The sequence below is a fragment of the Lacerta agilis genome, chromosome 8 (assembly GCF_009819535.1).
Source record: "Lacerta agilis isolate rLacAgi1 chromosome 8, rLacAgi1.pri, whole genome shotgun sequence".
Lineage (NCBI taxonomy): Eukaryota > Metazoa > Chordata > Lepidosauria > Squamata > Lacertidae > Lacerta > Lacerta agilis.
The window spans coordinates 17,692,240-17,713,648 of NC_046319.1; the positions used below are offsets into that span (position 1 = coordinate 17,692,240).

General features: G+C 43.8%; 1 protein-coding gene across 1 annotated transcript in view; it reads right to left on the reverse strand.

Annotated features, from left to right (window-relative positions):
• Window positions 1-399: 399 nt before the first annotated feature.
• The window catches only part of CFAP74 (cilia and flagella associated protein 74), a 78,773-nt gene continuing 57,763 nt past the window's right edge, over window positions 400-21,409 (reverse strand). Inside the window, exons 25-39 of the mRNA XM_033156943.1 lie at window positions 20,712-20,845; window positions 18,950-19,226; window positions 17,760-17,894; window positions 16,031-16,158; window positions 14,202-14,336; window positions 11,322-11,431; window positions 9,726-9,781; window positions 8,806-8,925; window positions 7,305-7,460; window positions 5,916-6,042; window positions 4,649-4,803; window positions 3,612-3,747; window positions 3,077-3,204; window positions 2,200-2,334; window positions 400-924 (exon numbers count right to left, since the gene is read on the reverse strand). Of these exons, the coding sequence (XP_033012834.1) occupies window positions 826-924; window positions 2,200-2,334; window positions 3,077-3,204; window positions 3,612-3,747; window positions 4,649-4,803; window positions 5,916-6,042; window positions 7,305-7,460; window positions 8,806-8,925; window positions 9,726-9,781; window positions 11,322-11,431; window positions 14,202-14,336; window positions 16,031-16,158; window positions 17,760-17,894; window positions 18,950-19,226; window positions 20,712-20,845 (2,031 nt within the window). The 3' untranslated portion in view covers window positions 400-825. The remainder of the gene's footprint in view (window positions 925-2,199; window positions 2,335-3,076; window positions 3,205-3,611; window positions 3,748-4,648; window positions 4,804-5,915; window positions 6,043-7,304; window positions 7,461-8,805; window positions 8,926-9,725; window positions 9,782-11,321; window positions 11,432-14,201; window positions 14,337-16,030; window positions 16,159-17,759; window positions 17,895-18,949; window positions 19,227-20,711; window positions 20,846-21,409) is intronic.

Below are 21,409 nucleotides of genomic sequence, written 5' to 3' on the forward strand. Positions count from 1 at the left end.
AGCATTGACTCAAATTAAAGTCATCAGTGGGTTCCTTGAAATATGGCAGGTTTGGCAGCTAACCATTCATCCGTGGAGTCTCATTCTCCACCTTATTTGCCAAATTCAACGCCCCACCTACACCCCTCCTTCTAGTTTCAGAAGATAAGTTGGGATCACCAGTACTAGAAAACCATAAGGGATCACTTAAAAGAAAAATCAGAGCAGTGGTTCTATGGAAAGAGGAGTTTGACCCCCTTCCCCATCCTGTTTTCCAGCTCTATATAGCTCTGAAACTGCTATTAGCCTTGTTGGTGTTTGGTTACCTGTATTATACAGTAATTTACAGCTTTAAAAGGGGAAGGATTTAGATTCAGAAGGCGGGGGGCGGGTGAGGAACTGTCACAGCTCCCATAAAAATTGGATTCCACAAATGCAACTTTAAAGTAAAAAGAAAACAGAAAAAGAAAGAAATCAGGTGATACAATCACAGCTGCGCCATCGAAGGGGCTTAAGGGTGGAGCTTAAAAGGAAAGTAAGACTTTAATGGGCCTTCCATCACTGGAAGCTGAGACTGGCATAAGGCTCCCACCTTGGCCCATATATTCTGAAGGAATCTCCCTAGTTTCAGTAGAGCTGGTTATGAAAGGATACGAAGGACCCCCAATTTAAGCAACTTTAAGGGAACTGGATTGTGCCATTTCAGATCTCAGACTTTTCCTCATCTTTTTTTTAAATCTGTTATCTTTTGCTTCAGTTCTGGATGCTCTGGGAGATTCATGAAGATGATCCAACACCCCCAGGGATGTTTCTCCATCCAGTTTGGAGCCTCAGCTCAGTGGCAGTTCACTTGGTCACGATCCTGCCCATGAAGTAGACACTGTACACCTCCTTGATGTCTCCCTTCACATTCAATATGGCTGATCCAGTCACAGGCTGGTTGGGCTGCAGAGACAAGATGGAGGGAAGTGCAAGGCAGAAAATGCAGGCAGCCCAGTGGACAGAAATGCTAGCCCTGCCTCCCCATTGACTTCTTTATATTTTCTGAACTACAGCTCCCATCACCCCTGACCACTGGCCATGCTGGCTGAGGCTGACAGACTGTCTGGAGGACCCCAGGTGCTCCAGTACTGTTTTAAAGGGTACATAAATGTCACTCACCCCCCTCCCCACAACCAAATACCATATATACTTGAGTATAAGCCTAGTTTTTCAGCACATTTTTTGTGCTGAAAAAGCTGCCCTCGGCTTATACTCAAGTGAGGCAGGCGGTCCCAGCCTCCTCTGTATAACACAAGGGAACATTGCGCTGTGGGTTAAACCACAGAGTCCTAGGGCTTGCTGATCAGAAGAATGGCGGTTCGAAACCCTGCGACGGGGTGAGCTCCACAGCAGCAAAGGAGGAAGAGGAAGGAGCAGCCTAAAGGGCTGCTTTCGGGCTGCTCGTTCCTCCTCCTCTACCACAGCGGCAAAGGTGAACCGGCTTATACTTGAGTCAATAAGCTTTCCCAGGTTTTTGTAGGGAAATTAGGTGCCTCGGCTTATATTTGGGTCGACTTATACTCGGGTATATACGGTACATTCATCTAGAGCAGGAATGGGAGACTTGTGACCCTCCAGATGTTGCTGAACTCCAACTCCAACCACCCATCAGCACTGGTCTTGAGGAAGATTCCTCCTTTGCTTCTTTTTTGGCAAGGGGTAGGGGAATTCCCCATCGGCACCAGTAGGATCAGGAGGGAAGGAAAGAGTTAAATTCTCCCCATAACACCTGCTGCAGTCTGGAGAATTATCAGCCCCCACATCAGATGCTACTTGCATTAAAAATAAAAATAGAAATTGCACGTTATATACAAAGCTGCTTGTCGTGTTCAGTTTGGCCCGGAGTGTCTACTATAAAATGACTCTCATGCTTCACATGGACATATGAAGATGCATTTTACAGAGTCTGACCACTGGCCCATCTAGGCCAGACATCTAATTGGCAATGGCTATGAAGGATGTCAAGCAGAGATGTTTCAAGCTATGCAAGATCCTTTTAACTGCAGATACCAGATGTTGAACATGGAATATTCTGTCAGCTATGCTGGTGTTTTACCTAAGCCTCCTTTGCTTAACAGGGAAACTGACCTTATAAAAAACTCCCATCCTCCTATCCTACTGCTTGGGGAAGTATAATGCAATAGCAATAAATGGCACATTTTAAAACTTGCAACATACATTTGATCCAGCAGGGGGCACCCAAGAAACATTGATGGGTTTGGTTTGTCCACGCTCAACGCTTCCTTTCACAGGATCAACAGTGAATCCTTTCATCTGAAGAAGTTGCATGTTTTCCCAGTTGAATTCTACATTCTGCAGAAACGAAAGGTTCACAACACCTTGTCAAACACTATGGTGAAACCTTGTGGCACAAAACATGCTTGGGTGAAGAAGCGAACATGCCCTAAGATCTGCTCCCCATTTGTAGGACCGATTCAAACTGGGATTCTTTTTTTTTGAAAAAAAGGAAGGCAAGAGACCATCTCAGTTTTTCCGAGTATCCCATAATAAGGTGAATCTACAGCACTGATTTGTGCTGGTGTAAAAGAAAAAAATGAGCACCAGCAATTTCTGCTCCCATTTCTGTTTGTGCATGAATTCTCGGACATCCCTAGACACAAAGATGTCTACATGCTGGTTTGCCAGGGTCTGGAAGAGAATGATGGGATCTCTGCCACTGCATCTGACATCAGACCTAACCTATACCTCTATTTCCCTTTTTCTTCTTCGCAATTTTCCTGCAGGGAAACTGTGGTGGGAGTTTCCCCCAGGTAACATATCCCAGGTTATTGTCGCTCCCTTTCTTAATGTGCCTCTTTCACCTATGCTAACAAAATGGTTCATGAGAAGGAAGGCCAAAAATTGCACAGAGACTTGCAAGGGTAGAAAATGACTAAGGCTTTCCCCTACAACTTGAGTTCCATCCCTTCCAAACAGTGTTAACACACTCCTTGGAATATGGCCAAAGTTTCCCAGAAAACCACTGTACTGGGTCCTCTAAGGATGAGGGTGTTGGGAGCCACTGGCATATGCCTGGTCCCTACAGCTTCTGCACCTTCTTTGATGCAAACTGAGTGCTTCGTATTGCGCCAACTCTCAGCTCCTGTGTGGCTGGGATAACAAAAGTCTCTGACTGGACACATTCCAGGTTCAGAAGAATGGAGTTTGTAGACTTGCCGCTTTCTGCAGGAGAAACAAATCCAGTTGTAATTGTTGGTGGGGCAAGAAGAAGTTGGTAAAATCACTCATACATACACACTTCCAAATAGTATTAATTGGGATTGTTCAGGGACCATAACTACTGTCATTGGTAGGGATAGACAAATTTGCCAATTTCTGTTTGTTTGTTTGTTTCATAAAATTTATACACTGCTTGGTTTAATAAAAAAATTCTCAAAGCAGTTTACCAAAAAAGACATTGAAATTATCAGTAAAAAAAACCTCATTAAAAACATAAAAATCAGCAATAAACAAAAACAGATTAAAACATACATCAGCATTCTACATGGTGTGGTAAATTAATCTAAACATGTTTCTAAAAATGAATCAGAGATTCATCCATCAATATGGACGGGATTAAGGTGGGCTACCTGCTTTGGTTGCTTCTTCAGCCATAGACGTAGTTACGGCCAGAGACTCAATGGGCACATCCAGTGGGTCACCTCCTTCCACAAACATTATGTGGTTCCGTGCTGCCCCTTTCAGCTGGATCACACGGATGGTTTCCTAAAAAGAAGATTATTGTAGCCTATAGTTTATTCCACTTTACTGCAACATCCCTCAGTAGTTTCAGCAGCAACTCTCTCTGCAAACAGCTTTGAGGGTTTTTTCCCTTTAAACACTTAAATGGTCTGGAAATTAAGTGGTTGCTTTTGGGCAACCATTCAAAGCTCTCCACCAAAGTTCCAAAACTTTGTAGAAATCCATATGAGGTTTGGGGTTTGCTGGGTTTTTTTTACTGGCTTTGCAAAGGGAAGAGTTGCTCTTGTTGCTTTTTCAGGGAATTTGAGAGTGCTTTGGCCTAGTAAACACTAGATGGCACTCCTCATTCATTGCCAATGTTCCTTCATTCACTGGTTCATCTTAAAGTAGGGAAGACACTTTCACAACTCAGTCCTTGAGGCCAGACACTTCAGTTTGGATTGTGCCACACATAGTGTACCAAGAACCAAATTTACAAGAGCCTTAGGAACATAGGAAGCTGTTTTACACGGCATCAGACAACTTGCACATCTAGCCCAGTACTCTCAAGACCGATTGGAGGTGAGTCTCCAGGCTTTCAAGAAGGAGTCTTCCCTGGCACTTGCTACCGGTACCTGGAAATGCTGGGGGTTGAACCTGGAATCCTCTACATGCAAAACAGATGCCACACCATTCAGCCCTTTCTTTAAGATATAGGAACAAAGGAAGCTGCCTTATACAGCTAGACCATATTGGGTCCATCTAGCTCAGTGATATTGATACTGGCTGGCAGCAGCTCTCCAGGGTTTCAGGCTGCAGACACTCCTAGCCCTACCTGGAGATGCTGTGGATTCCAGGACACTAGCAGGACCTGAGCAGAACAGCACTCTCCCCTCCTGCAGTTTCCAGCAACTGATGTTCAGAGCCCTACCTGAGCCAATCTCACCTTGCCAAAGATTAAAATGTGGATGCAATCAGAATAATACAGGCTCTCATGATCAGGGCTGAAGGTGATGGTGAACTCTTGAGTCTTCTTGAAAGTGATGGTGCCTTCCACGGGAGAGACGCTGAACACACTCAAGCCATTGTAATTCTGCGTACCTGGGAAAGGATGGAAACACAAACTGGTAGGAGAAAAGCAGCTGGAGAGCCACATCTCCTTGGCCAATATTTTCAACACTCTGTTTTACAGGAGAGTTAAAAACCCCAGCAGCAAAGTTAGAAAAATCTGGATGATTAAACGTATTAAGCTGGAGCCTGCTGTCAAGCTTGTAAAAAGGTATAAAAAAGAAACACACAACACACATACACACGGCTTAGTGAACTAAAGTACCGCAGATTAGAACAATTCAAAGCAAATATTGAACACAAGGCTTGTCACCTGGCCAAGGAAGCCCTATCTGTTTTTAGTTTATTAAGTAAAGCTGCATAACTATACATGTGAGAAAAGATGACTTTAAATCGCAGCAGTCACAGTGGCCTTCATCTTAGAAGAGAGATCCTCATTCTTCCCTATGCAGGTAGGAATGCCTCTGAAGATGATGATTGCAAATAGTTGTATTAAAAGTAACCATCTAAAAATCTGCTGCTTAGTTGATCAGGGTCATTTAAACACTGTAGCCTACATTTTGTTAACTCCGACTCCATAGGCTTTTCCCTCTCCTTCATATGCCATCCAGCAGCAGCTATTCCATTCGTCTGCTGCACAGAAGAGAAGCAGGGCCAGCCCTTTTTCCTTTCATGCTGCACCTTCCAGATTGTAAATTTGAGAGCAGGAACTGCTGCAAACTGCTACAGTTCGGCTTTTGCTAAAACTTATGCTATACATCTCACTATCTGCTCTGACCACAATGAAAACAGTTATTTCTTAAATTAATTTCAGTGGAAGAGGAATGCAGAAAATGATGCAGAAAATAATGTAATTATTTATGTTACGTTCATGGACTAAAAAAAGGATAGCATGTGATTGTGTGATTTCTGTTCCTGACCTCAGACGAATATGCGGATTGCGGCACTCCTGGTTACCAATGAATTCTCCAACATCCCTACTTACACCGTGTGGCTGGAATTATAAACAGCAACTGCACCTACTCTTAGAATTGCTTTCATAGTATACAGACCCTGATCAACACAGGATTGCTTTCAGTAAGTCCACAATTATCTCCATAACTTCCATTAATTAATATTCAAAAGCGCTAAGAGCAATTATTTACCAACTACATCTGCTTTCCCTGGAGATGCGAGGAAAGGGGGAATCTTTGGCTGTTCTCTCTCTCTACTTGGTGAGAGCGAGTCAAGAAGAATATTGTATTTCAGAGTCAGATTCGAAGTGTTCTCTATCTGCAAGAGACCAATCAACCAACGGCAGAGTCAAAAGCTGTGTTCCTGGAACCTTACTTCAACCTTTTTCTGTGGTTGTCTTTCTTCTATATCCATGCATGGGCACATTTATATGAACAAGAAATCTCAATTAATAATAATAGCAATCAGCTGCAGCAGCCTTAATGTTTGTATACCGCCTTCAAGTATTCTAAATGCTTTGCGTGTATGATCTAGTTGTAACCCTTACTCGGCTCTCTGAAGGATGGTGTCCTGTCACCAGCACAGAAATAAGATTCAATGGCCAATCTGGTCAGCTTCTGCATGTGGAACTGTGATGGAAGAGGGGGAGAGATCTATCTTGTTCTTCATTTCAGGCAGCAACATGTCTTAGGCTGGCACAATGCAGTGGCAGGGGAATCCTCTCCGGCACCTGGAGTGGGACGCTGAGGGGTGGAGCGAAGCGTCCGGGGACAGACTGCACATGTGCACACTCTGTATGGGATGCCACGGTCGCCGTACGAGAGGCAGCCCGTACAGATGCCACGCGAGTGGTGCCCATACGGACTGTATGCGCCCTCAGCCGCTCTACAGCTGGGGGGAGGCAGGAGCCATCTTGTCACCCCCCAGAGTGGCACCCGGGGCGGACCACCCCCTCCGCCCCCCACTCTGTACGACCCTGGCCCAATGTCTAAATTAATACACTTTGATCACACTCAGAGATGTGGGGAGGCAGCATTTTTCATCTTGCCTTGTGCTCATTGCAACTGGTACTGTTTCCATTCTACTACAGTTTGGCGTCTGCTAAAACCTATGTCACTATGGCTGAAACTAGTGTAATTATATAATTGATTATATAATCAATTTCCATGCATTTCATTAGAAGGGAAGCATCAAAAATAATGCAAAATGCAACATAATGTTTGTGGACTAAAAAAAACAAGTAATAGTGAATACAGTGGTACCTTGGAAGTCGAACAGAATCCATTCCAGAAGTCCGTTCGACCTTCAAAACATTCAGAAACTAAGGGGCGGCTTCTGATAGGCTGCAGGAAGTTCCTGCAGCCAATCGGAAACCGCGGAAGCCATGTCAGATGTTTGGGTTCCAAAGAATGTTTGCAAACTGGAATACACACTTCTGGGTTTGTGGTTTGGGATCAAAGTACAACTGTACTGGTTTTATTCACGTGCATAATTTCTGTTCCTGACCTTAGACAGACTATCTCATTCCATTTCTGATGGAATCCTTCAACATCCCTATTCACAGTGCAGTTGTGATTTACCTTGAAAGTGGCAGTGGCTGTTTCCTTAGCAAGAACATATCCCATGTTGAATACGTCTCCTTCCACTGAGCAAGAAATTGTAGGGATGACACCCTGGCCTGTCAGGGTAAGGGTTAGAGTGAATTTCCCACTACGGATCTCCAGCATTTCAAAGTACTGTGGGATAAAACATTATTGGTCAGTAAGGATAGCACTATTTCAGGTGGCATGAGCCTCCTAAGGGGCTCAATAAAGGCTGAGTGTCACGTTCCTGATATTTAGGGGCTACTGATAGTGAAGTGTCCATTAGGGATGGCTAGACCCATTTGTTTCCAAGGGAGCATTGGCACTTGATAACATTCCATCATTCTCAGGGCAAATTGTACAGAAGAAAACCACTAGGGACAGCCATGTTTCTTTTCTGTACACTTGAGCAAATGGGGCACTGCCCCACCAACCTCAGTCTCCTCTCAGCTTACCACCACTTGCCTGCCTTCTTACAACCAGTCAGGATGTGGCTCTGGCTGTTATTGGCTCTGGCTCCACCTGGCTTTCATTTGAATGTGTGGTATACGTAAATGTACATACACACTTATAGTTATATATGCATATTCATCTTTGTTTTAATATGTCTGTTTGTTTGTACTTACAGTTAATTGAACTGAATTTTTTTTATTACTGTCATCAGAGAGGTGGAAGATGTGCCTGTGAGATTTCATCCCTCAGGTGCCAAAATAACCTAGCTGGCCTTGTAGCCTGACTTTGAGGGGAACTGTGTCTGCTGGCTGCACTGCCTCAGGTGGCTAAATGTTTTGGCCTTTCCCTGTGCACTTAACATGTCTGCCCAGCGTTAACAAGCCAGGCATACATGATCCGAGCGCAGACTCTGCTGGCATGCTAACACAGCATGTATTGTGGGATAGAGCATGTGACAGGTATATTTAAGCATGGTGGGGGCATACAGAACTCATGCACAATTAACCACCTGTCATGAAGTCTGCATCACATATAAACTTAAGATAAAATGGGAATGGAGGAGAGTATGCCAGGGCTGCAGAACCTTTTTTAGCCAGAGGGCCATATTTCCTTGTGGAGAACTTTCCAGGGGCCACATTCCAGTGGTGCACAAAGCCAGAGGTAAAAGGGGGGGGAGCAATGGATGTGCCTCTTACCTTTGTACATAGGCAACATTTCAAGTCAGATGTTCTACACACACACACACACCCCCCTACCTCCATCCTTCATTCAGGTAAGGAAGAGGCATTAGCATAGTTCAAAACCCACACATTTATCCAAGCTATCCTAGTTCAAGGACACATCCTCAAAGAATTTCAGCAGGCCCAGGGAATGGCGTGGAAGGGGTTGTGGCCTGTGGAGAGTTCTGAGGGACAAATAATGAAGCCTGGAGGACCGCAGTTGATTCCTGGGCCTGGGGTTCTCCACCCTTGCAGTACGATCCCCTTGGAGGAAAGGTGGGACACCAATGAAATAAACAAAACTAATTCCTTGTTTAGAGACTCACCGGTGTGTTCTCCTCTGGGCAGAATGAGATGAGAAGATTGCGGGATTCACCTTCCTCCAGTGTCCAGATAGGATTTAGCACCGTGAAGGATCCAAAGGGATTCAAGAAGGAATATCCCAGCTGAAAATGATAGCTCAAGGAAACACAAGTTTAGTGGTAACCAAAGCAACCACTCCATCCCCAAAAAAGAAAAGAAACAGAGACAGCCATGGCAATCTGTTACCTAAGGACTATTACAAGAATTAGCAAGCATGGGGACTTCCCTTCAGATATTAATTAGTATTTGCTGGAGGACTGAATTTATCTACCGTAGCCTGGTTGGCTTGCCATGTGTTGCCTAACTACATACAGGGGCACTTCCGGCTACATAAAAGACTCTGAGCACAGACTTATGATGTACATTTGCATAAAATCTGCAGCTGCTAATCTAGATCTGCAGATGCAAACACTGGTTTCTGAGCAACTTAAGATGGAGGGGTGATCAGGGTTTCACCAGCACTCTGCTTTGCAGTATGTTGAAAAGATGCACCTACTATTCCATTGTCTTTTTGTATAATCTTCACTACAGATACAAACTGTTCTTGCTCCCCAGGAAATCCCTGGGAACAGTAGTTTTCCAAAGCAGTGGAGCAAACCTCTAGTGATTCTCAACTCTCTCACCAAACCATAATTTTCATGATCCTCTCGTTGCAATCATGCCAATTCAATGGGTACCCAACTTAAATTAGTAGTGCAGGTATCTCCATAATATAATATTCTAACCTGTGACTTTGAAAATGGAAGTATATGTGGGTATCCTATTGTTTTTTATTTTGGAATATTTCATCCCAAACAGCAAAAGGTGAGTCCAGTTGATGTCTTCTACTGAGCAGCCACAGATTTTGGGGAACAGAGAGGGGATGATTCAAATCAAAGGATACAACCAGGTGTTCTTGAGAGATGTTATGTAGCTTCACTTCTTTCTTAACTGTGTGCCCTAGTAAACAAGAGAACCTCACATTTACAAAGGTGAGCCACCCAGAAAGCATCTTTATTGGACGTCCATACAAATAAAAATAATAAACAAACAAACAAACCAGGAAATCAAGCCAGCGGAAGTCTGTTTTAAAAATCCACCCAGAAGCCATTCTCCAGAAAACAAACAAAAAACAAAAAGAAGAAGAATTCTTAAGATGCTTTCAGATGTTTCAGTAGGGAAGACAGAGGTCCAGCTGTTCCATGTGTAGAACTGGGACACTTTTTACAAGTGCCACACAATGTTCATTTGGTACTTGCAAGGAACTGATCCTTTAGTGTAGCAGTACCTACTCTTTGGAACTCCCTGTCCATTGATGTTTGTCAGGGGCCTTGATTGTTTAGTTTTCAGCACCTGCTAAAACTTTTTTGTTTAGGCAAGCCTACCAACACATGCAATTTTTAGCATGTAGTGTTCATGACATGCATTTGTTGCAAAACTGCTTTTATTTATATTTTGATCAATGTTTATGTCAATTGAGTTTTTTAACATAAGATTTTATTGGCACCTAAAAAAATGTTTATTAATTCTGAATATAAGAACAAACATACAATCAGTTACAGTTTTCCCCTGCTCCCTCCCCATAACAACCCCAACTACATATTAGCATTTTTAATTATTATTATTTGCATTTTTATGGAAAAGGCTTAGAGGCTTTTGTTGATTAGGCAATGCTATAAGCCTTATTAAATAATGCCATTTTAGGGACAATATATGGTTTGAGCCATGTCAAGAATCAGATTGTGTGTGTTCTAAAGTTATCTAGTGAGTTCACAGTAAAGGCAAAGACTCAAACAAGGGAGTCTCTCCTGATTCAGCACTACAGCCCCATCTGTGCTGTACATTTATAGCACTATCATGTCACTTTAAACATTCCTAACTCCCTACAAGGCTCAAGACAGATCTGGCTAATGGGTGGATTTTATGTTTTAAAAAGTGGGGGAGCCGCTTGTGTGGAGATTAAACCAACTCAGCTCTTTACTGAGCATTTAGTCTGGTTTGTTTACGGAGGAGTTATATGAAAATAAACACTCATCTGATATTCATCCTGATTTGCTTTGCGGGGTACTTACACATTGGCCCACTAATCAATTGTTCACTCCACAATTCTCAATACATTTCACTGTCACTTTCCAAACTACCGGTACTTTTTTTAAAAAATGGAATTGTTGTGCCAGGTCCTTTAATTCACTTTAACTGCACAAACCTAAAGTTCCAGTTAAGTGTTCCAATCCCTCCTGCAAAATGTTTACAGCCTGGAGATCATCCCTTGTGCTTCCCAACTGTCATCTAGTCCAACCCCCTGCGATGCAGAAATCAGAGCTAAAGATTCCTTGATAGATGCCCATGCAACCTCCCTTTAAAAACCTCCAGTGAAAGAGAGTTCAGCATCTTCCAAGGTCTGCCACATCCTTCTACACTCCATCTTAAGACTCATGACATATTTTTGCTGCTTTAACACTGTTCTAGCAATAGGGTGTGAGGAGGCTTGGTTCCATACCTACGGCAACATCCCCAAAGTTGAAGACTGTTCTCCCATTATTCGAAGTCACCATGAGAGCAGGTGCTACGGCAGGACAATGCAGCTCTAGGTACAAGGTAAAATAAGGGCTACAAACACACACAAAAATAAAGAAAAATGATGATTTCTCTCAGAATATATAAGGTATCTGGTTGCTTCAATATATGGACTGCAAATCACCCTAGTGTTTTATTCAAGGTCTCAAGTATGTGCAAACATTGCTTGAAAATGGGAGGCATTGAAAGTACAGTTTTCTTGAACTTGAGGGCTTGTGCACCAATATCTGATATTTGGGTTGGGCTAAAAATGATATTGCCCTAATATGTATTTTGAATCAGCAGTAGAATTAAGAGGCTAAAAGGTATGAAAGGGGAACTTTTTCCTTTGGGCTAATGGTAGTATAAAGGGAGGGGATTTTTGCTGGGACAATAGTGGGAGGGGAGAAAGGGCTAAACCTCTCCTCCTCCTCCTCCATGGCTAAGTAAGGTCCATTAATTTCAATGGATCTACTCTGACTGGTTCTTAATTATGGATAGAGAATCATAACTACTTTGGTCTTCAGTTAATCCTGACAACAACGAAAACATGGTGCCCAAATTTATGTGCTTTCCTATTTTCTTTCTCTTTCTGCATTGTATTTATTAGCCTGTGGCCAGGGACTGAGATTCCTTTCTTAATCTTTGTATGGTGCTGAGGAAACTAGGAACTTTATATATAAATTAATGAACAACAACCACACTCCTTGAAAAGTAGGAGAGACATACATTTTCCTTATGCTGCAGAGGATGAGAGAGAATTGTTGGCCTAAGGGTGGGCTGTGGAACTTTTGGCCCTCCAAAGGCTGCTGGACCACAACTCCCACCATCCCTGAGCACTGGCTGTGCAGGCTGTGACTGATGGGAACTGGAGTGTGATAATATCTGGAGGGCCAAAGCTTCTCCAGCGCTGGCCCAAAGCCATGACGTTAGTTCATGAGAGAAGCAAGATTTGAACCAGAACTGTCTAGGTTTTATTTTAGTCATTTCCACACTGTGCTACACTAACCAATTTATTATTTATTACTGTTTTATTAATTATGATTATTACATTTATATCTCGCCTGTTCTCCAAGAAACAAAGGGTGGTGGACATGGATCAGCCTCATCCCATTCTATCCTCACAAAAACACTGTGAAGTAGGCAAGGCTGAGAGACTGTGACTGGCCCAAGATCACATTCAGAAAGCTTCATGGTCAAGTGGAGATTTGAACTCTGGCCTCTCGGGTCCTGGTCCAGCACTCTAATAACTACACCACATCAGCACTTGTTCCAGCTGGCTTTGTATAGTATGCTTCTTAACTGGTTTACCTATCTACCGTACTTGGCTCCTACTGCAAATAATCCATCAGTGCAGTGGTAAATTACAACAAATCAAAGTGTTTTTCCTTTTCCTTTTACATTTTCATATTTAATAGAACAAAATAGCTACTTTAAAAGTGACCTCTTATACGCTGCCATCTGGCGCGGGAAGCAGTGCGCTCTCTCTCACACACCCACACCCCAACTCCCATCTACACCTATGTTCGCGGTATTTAAAACTATATGACCAGGGTACAAATCTGACAAAAGTATGCTTGAGCAAGTCTAGCCTTTAATTATCCTGTGACGCAAAGAAGTCTGTGTCTGTTGCAACAGGCACACAGACTACTTGCTAATTTTAGCAGCTACAGATGTAGCCAAAGCAACCACAACAACAACACCCCCGCCACATGAACTGTATGGGGGATTGTAGCTCCCAGATAACGCACCTGCTCGGCATGCAGGAGGCCTTGGCTTTAATCTCCAGCCTCCCCACAGTTAGAAGGGGAAGGAGATGGGAAAGATCTCTCACTCTCTGCAACTGACCCCGGAGAGCCGCTTTTAGTTACCAGACCAAGAATGGGAAGCCTGCAGCCCTCCAGATGTTGTTGGACTCCAGCTCCCATCAGTCCTAGCCAGCAAGGCCAATGGTCAGGGATGATGGGGGCTGTAGTCCAACAACATCACAGAGAGCCACAGGTTCCCCACCCCTGATTCTGATCAAGAGAATTCAGAGCCATCCTAACAAGACTGAAGGACTACTCAGCTCCGTAAGAATGGATATTTTGATCTGACTAAATGTATATATCTTTCTCTCAACATCATCTCAGAGGCCCACAGGTTTCCCTTCCCTGGACAGAAGGCTCTTGGGAGCTGGGAGCACCATCCAAAAAAAGAAGACTGTGTCTCTGCACGAATAGCTGCACTGTCTTTTATTAAGGCTGATTACAATGCAGATGGAGAACCTGTGGCCCTCTGGATGTAGCTGGACCCTGCTTCCCAACAGCTCCAGCCAGCATGGCCAATCCTTTGGGATGAGAAGAGTTGGAGTCCAACAAAAACTAGCCACCCAGAACGGCTTGGGCAACCCAGGCAGATCAGTGGGGTACAAATAAATATTATTACTATTTATTTATTTATTTATTTGTTTGTTTGTTTAGTATTATTATTATTCATAGGCTCTCCCTCTCAATGGCAGTTACAGGTGGGTAGCCGTGTTGGTCTGCCATAGTCGAAACAAAATAAAAAATTCTTTCCAGTAGCACCTTAGAGACCAACTGAGTTTGTTCTTGGTATGAGCTTTCGTGTGCATGCACACTTCTTCAGATACCAAGAAGTGTGCTGAAGAAGTGTGCATGCACACGAAAGCTCATACCAAGAACAAACTCAGTTGGTCTCTAAGGTGCTACTGGAAAGAATTTTTTATTTTGTTTCCTCTCAATGGCAGACAATACTGGGATAGCTGAATCAATGGCCTGGCAGGCAGCTTTGTATATATTTAATTCCACATTCATCACTGTACTTGTAGCGTAGGTTTTCAGTTCCTTTCTTCTCGTCTATCTTTCCACATGCTATCAGACAAGGGATAACATATTTGTCGAAGTGGTTGGCGAAGCTCCGGATCAGAGATAAATGAGCTGCGATATACTCTTCGGAACTAGAGAGGAGGAAAAGAGAACATTGATGGCAAGGGAAAAAGAAAAGCAAAACAAAATCATCTCGTACATCCTTTCGATAACAAGTCATGGCTGTGGATTTGATGAATTTATAGCAGAAGAGGAGTCATCCACAGCTAAATAGAGTTTCCCTGTTCAAAGGCAGTATGCCACTGAATACCAGTAGTGTGAACAGGCAATTGGAGCAGGAGAGGTCTAGTCTTTAGGTCCTGCTGGGAAGCCCACAATTGGCTACTCTTGGAAATCTTTGATCTGATCTATCTGAGATTTTATTATGTTCCCTACCAGGGATCACTAAGAGGGAAGAGCAAGCCAGGGATGAGCCTGTAGTAGCTGCAGGCACAGTTATCTCAGACCAGAGCAAAGATGAATTTACTGGCAGGCATCACAAAGGGCCAGTAGAGCAAGAGGCAGACAGATCTGATCCATAGGCAGGGATTGAGGCTCTAGGTGGGGATGCAGATAGAGTGTGGCAAATCTACGAGGGGGGCGGCTGGAGCAGGGGTCAAAGGGAGTAGGAATGGACAAGTGTGGAGTATTTGCAAAAGATTTCCCCTGACAAGTGTACCTATTAAAAAAAAAATCTGTGCCACAGTAAAGGTAAAGGGACCCCTGACCGTTAGGTCCAGTCGTGGACGACTCTGGGGTTGCGGCGCTCATCTCGCTTTACTGGCCGAGGGAGCTGGTGTACAGCTTCCGGGTCATGTGGCCAGCATGACTAAGTCGCTTCTGGCAAACAAGAGCAGTGCATGGAAATGCCGTTTACCTTCCCGCCACTAACTGACTGATAATGCAGGATTTTAATATGTGCTTTTTATCAAATTTTCTTTTTTGTATACACTGTATCATTTTATTGTTGCTATGGCCTTTGGCTAATGCAAATAAAGTTTATTTACTTACTACTTCCCACCGCCGTGGCACCTATTTATCTACTTGTGCTGGTGTGCTTTCGAACTGCTAGGTTCGAACTACTCCATTGCGGGGATTTGAGCTGCCGACCAAATTACACAAGTAAAGGTTAATTCTGCCACCCCCATAAATGATGCTCTGCCACTGAGTTACAGCCCTACCTGCTTAGAAGTAGGTAAAAAGAAGCCAGAATGACTGCTGGGGAGAGTTTCATCAAATGGCAAGGTTGCTGTCCACATCTTTTGTAAGGGAGACTGCTGGCTAATCCATTAGAAATCTATCCTAAATTGTAGATTATTGATTAGGTGCAGGAGCAGCCATTGTGGTGCTCTGCAAATGAGTTTCAGCAGCTCTGCTTGCCTTTCCTACTTGTTTGTTATTAAGTCTTCAGTTATTCTGGGGACCCAATGCCCTAGCAGAAACTACCATCTCTGAAGCCTATCCTGCCTACTCTCATGCTGGGTGGCTATGAGCCACCATTAAAAAAAACCTCCCACAATGCTGGAGTTTGATAAAACATCACTCTGGGGTTTGTGGGAAATAGCAGCTCTTGGCTACTCACTTTTACCATTAGATAAATCCATAATGGGGGGAAGGGTGCTAGTGTAGGAGGATGGCCCACTGAGGGCATTGTGCTAAAGATTTCCCAAGCCTGATGCCAGCTCGAATTAGCTGTTCACACCCTGGTATGCACCGTGACAGTCTTGGAGAGGTGCATTTGGTCAGCCGTGGATGAGGGAAATGGAAAATGCCTTTTCTCACGCACTCTGGAGAGATGTCCTCTGGGTTGGGTGGCTGAAATGGTCGGGTGTGCTTTGAGATTTGACTGATGGAGTATATGCTTGATGGTCTCTTTCCATCTTTCCGGGTAAGCAGGGCTTCCTCTTTCCTTCTCTGCCAGAGAGAGAGAGAGAAGCAGGGAAGCAATGCCTTTTGGTTAACTGCTGGAATGGGAGAGTCAGAGCAAACCTCCCCTTGCTGAAAGCAGGTGCCTAATGGGAGGGGAAAGGAAAATTATAACAGAGCTGAGTAGAGAGGAGAATTGTGGGAATGCTTAGGAATGTGGATGAGGCTATATTGATTAAAATATCCTATCCCAGCTTGTGTTAACAAGCTCCAAACTTAGCAGAGTTACATTCCCTTTCTAAAGCACAGCAGAAAACGGTTGCACAGGCTTGCTAAAATCCCAGAATAACATATATATTCCTGGTATATATTCCCCTTCTTCCCTCTTAAAAGTAAAGATACAACACAGTGTTCTTTATAAGTATAAAAAGAGTTTACTTACAATCATCCTGAGTTACAGTACATGTGTGAAGGGAACATAAGGGAACAGGCTTCACCTGGCCCTCTCTCAGCTGCAAGCCAAGAGAGCATCCTGTCCTAAGATGTTGCTTGTTGAAGAGACGAATCCAAAAAGAGAGGGATGGCGTCTGGTCTCAAGAGTTTTGTATACAGGTGAGACCACACCCACCCCTAGTTACACAGGAAGTTATCTCAGTCCAGGTAAACAGGAAGCATTGGCTGGAGGACTGAGATACACTTCATGTCCACTCTAGCAATTCTATGTTTTGACTGCTCTGTGTTTACATCCCACAAGAATTATGGGGAAGGAATCTGTTGTGCTATGGGGGGCAAGACATGGACAGCACTTCCAATGAAGACCTTGTGCAGAAGTGGATCACCAGGTGCGGAGGAGTCACTATGCTTGCTTTCTGGCAGGTGGAACACATGGTTACGGAGGGGATTGGCAAGGTGGCAGGAATGTCTGCATGGTGTAGATGCACTCACGGAACCAATCCAGTAATCCTGCTGATGCCTTTGCCCCACACTGACCTCCCCATTGCCTCACCCCTCCTGGAAAGCAACAGCAATCTACATTTTGGGAAGTGATTGTAGTGGCTCCTCCCGACCAAACAAGTTGCTTCTGGCTCTGTGAGCCCTTCTCATAATGGACTGCTTGTCAATAGGGGTTGATTTGTGGGCAAGAGCAGGGATATAGTAGAAACAGGCATGTATGGAGAGCAAAATATTAACAGGAGGTTGATGAGGAAAGACCATCACTATCTCCAATACCAGAGGCAATGTGCCTTTGAATATCAGTTGCTGAAAAATGGGTAGTAGAGGCTGGTTCATTAGGGCAAATGGGGCACTGCCCCACCAACCTCAGTCTGCCTGCAGACAGGTCCCCTGTCCCCCCCTTCTAACTTACAACCACTGCCTGCCAGCATCCTCCTCCTTATTGTCAGTGTCACCATTAAAGGATGGGGACAAAACTAGAAATGGTTGGCTTTCACTGTCTATGGCTTTGACCCTCCCTACTTCTTGGGCTCCCATGTCTTCTGCTCCACCAGTTGCAATGAGCATCAGCCACCACTGCGGGGCTTGACAATTCCTAAAACTGCACCTGCCTCTCCACACAGTGTGACATGGGTATGGCAGATGTTCTTTGCAATGAGCAACACGCAGGAGGCATAGATCCCTCCCACACTTACCTGCAATTCCAACTCCCGAGCCTTCCTCTCCATCTGAGCCTTTGCTTCGGCAGCCTGGCATAGCAGGTGGACTGCCTCCAGCCTGATAAGCTGATCACACAACACTGGACGGAAGGACACTTCCAGCATGCATTTCTGGCATGGGGGGAGGAAAGAGGAGGCCAGAAAGAAAGAGAACATGCAGAATGAACTTGGGTAGTTAAATGGAGTTCAGACTTATGCTCCATTTAGCAGACAATCCATTCCATAATAGAGAACAAAGCAGGAGGCCTGCTGGATCTGGCCAAAGCATCCTGTCCCCACTGTTATCCACCTCAATGCTGTGAGGATAAAATGTGGAAGAAGGGAACCATAGATGCCCCTTTGAGCTCCAATGGAAATCCCACAGCAGGAAATGATTAGAATAGTACTCATAGCACACATGATACCTAGCAACTGTTATTCAGAAGCATACCGGAGGTAATATAGATAATATGACTGGTAACCTTCATGGATTTGTCAAATCCCCCTTCAAAGTCATCCAAATAGGTAGCCAGAATTATAGTTTTTGGCAGTGAATTCCACAGTTTAACTGTGTGCTGTGTGAAGATGTACTTCCCTTTGCCTGTTGTGAATCTCCCACCATTCAGCAGCACTGTAAGACCCCATGAGGTTACAGTATTGTGAAAGAGGCCTATCCACTTTCTCCAAACTGTGCATAATCTTATACACCTCTATCATTACTCAACTTGCTTTCTAAACTAAAACTCTCCAAGGCATTGTAACTGTTCCTCAAAGGGGAGCTACTCCTGTCCCTTGATCATTCTGGTTGCCCTTTGCTGCCCTTACACTGTATGATCCCCCCACAAGGCCTGTCAATTCCGTGCCTTCCACTGGAATCACAAAATATACATTGCATAGCAAATGAACACAATCCAGTTCATGTCCATGTTACCTAAATCTGGGGTTTTACGCTTGCAGCATAGGCACTCCTTATTAAGAAGCCTGAACTATTATCTAGTGGAGAACAAAAAAAAGGACTCTGGTTACATTTATTCTTTAAGAATGTGAGTTAAAGCTACATGTGCTCTCAACATTTTATTTTCCTTTAAGGGAGGTGCATCAGGCCAGATACATAGGCTGTAGTACTCCATAAGGATGAAGGTTCTTTTTTTATCCAGATCTTTAATAGGCTGAGAGTGTGTGTTTACCTTTCCAGGCAGGACAGTTCCGACACATGGCATGATCGTAATGGGAGAGTCTTCTGGAACAAGGAACTGGAAGGAAGTTGGCCCAACGGGGACCACTTCTCCCTTGCCAACTCTTGGGACACTGTGAGTGAACTGATTGACACTGACGTGATTGTTGAGCACAAATATATTTGCTGTTGACACGTCGTTGAGAGCAGTGGCAGAGAACTTAACCAAGGTATGAGAGAGCTCAAGAGGAGGGTGGACTCCGACTGCCTTGCATGACAGCTTGAATTCTCTAAAAATGGAAACACAGCTGAAAAAATCCGGTCACAGCACAATACAAAGCCTGTTGCCAAGACTTTAAATAAGCCCTATGACAAGTATCTCATTGCTTTCAAGTAAAAAGATATTTCGCTGCCCATTCCACGTTCTGTGGCACCCCTATGGCTCAGGACTATATGGAAATCGAACCATGATGACACAAGATGGAAACAGCCCCTCTAATCCCAATGTTCAGGTGTGAGTGTGGTTGCTTAAGTAGCCAAAATGGCTCCATACCCATGCAGAAGAAAGAGTTTTCAGCAGAGGAAAAAAAAGGTTACATCAACCAAGTTATTCTTAGAGTAGATCCACTGGGTTGGTCTCCAATGTTAGCCCTATGCAAAGTAGACCCACTGAAATTAATGGGCATCGCTACTGTACTCTCAGTAAAATTTAAATGAATACAATCAATTGCAATTAATGGACCTAAGTTTGCTAGGTCTTTTATTTTCAATGAGTCCACCCTGAATAGACCTGTAGATGTATAAAACTCAAAACCTTTCTTAACCAAAAGCTTAAAGTGAAAACATTCCCCAAACAACCCTACAAAAACATACATCCTGGAGGAACACACTGTACAGGAGCACTCCATGCTGCAACATTTTGCTCTATGTCCCACTTCTGGAATACCTCATTTTCACTGAAAAGATGCTGCTGATGCAGAAACATGACTGCAGAAATGCTGAAAGAAGTTGGAATGTTCTCTGGTGGGTTATTACAAGTACCGCATCTGCAAATAATCACTTTCAAGTTTTGAGTTTGGTTCTAACATGCAAAGCTCCGGAGCGGGGGAAGATTTGCTGCGAAGAAGTGACAGGTAGCAATGCATATTTAACCCAGTCCCAGAGCTGCTAATTTTCCTATGCAATTCTTCCACCCTGGCTGATTTCCCCTCAGCAGGGCTCCAAGACTAGTGGCATTTCCAGGCTGTCATTGTTTTCATGTGGGATTCAATCACACACCAGCAAATCCGGACTGCACAATTATAGTTGATTCAAGGTCAGGGGGGTCGAGTCTTGCACAACAAGCCTTCTTCCCCCAAAGGTTGAAAAGTAGCAGGGAAATGCAGTTTGAAAGTGTGGGGTAGCACTTTCATGCCACATCATCTAATCTCCCTGTGAGGAAATCAGATTGCATGCTCATTGAATAACCCATATCATCTGATCTCCCAGCAAACAAATCAGGATGAAAGCTCAACAAACACGTCATTTGGAAGCATTCTGAGGGTCCTGGCTAAGCAAAGGAAAGTGGCCTCTGTGTGCATGTGCATGCAGAATTCAAGAATGCAAGCACCCCACCCCCAAAGCAGTAAACAGGTATAGGTTGGCCATCACCTCCTTCCCACTAACTGCTTCTTTTTTTGGCTGTTTGAGGCAAACCTGAATCAGCCTGGGGGATCAAACCTGGTTATCCTGCCTCATTGGCAGAACCCTTGAATGGCTTGAAACTCTGCGTGCACCTGTTGATTTCAGTCTTGCAAGTCAGCTCAAAGCTGTATTCCTTTGCCCGCTGGGCACTGAAGATTATGTCCAGCTGCAACTTTTCAAGGGGCAGGAGCATTCCAAATCCATCATTGGGCTGAATTTCTACAAACTTTCAGAAGAAGATAAAAATGCATCACTCTCTCAGACAAACTAGCCATGATCCAAATGATAACCCTCCCGAAACTAACCTTCTTATTCTAAACCCTCCCAATTTGGATCCCCCGAACCCAACTCTGTAAGTGGAAGGAAAAAAATCACACTCATTCATCTTCTCACGATATAAAAACAAAGACACTGCATGTACTTTTGTTACTTATGGGAAAACCTTTCAATAAAAATAATTTTTTAAAAGAAAGGGAGTAAAAGAGAAAAAATAAATGTACAGTATTGAGAAGATACCAAAAGGAAAAGGAAAAAGATGCACTATAGATCAAATGGAAACAGGGGAAATACATTGCCTAATAATACACTTATCAGGAACAGATATTCATTTGGTCCTAGCCCATGCATATTGTGATGATCAGGGCTGTGTGTTTGCATATATTCTGAGAGGAGTACAGAAGACACTAGAGTGCAGTACTGGGAAGACAATTATGTTGAAAATCTCCATTTTTAAAAGAGGCAAGTTCCTAGCCCTCATGGCTATAAAATGGTATACTTTGAAAGTGTGGGT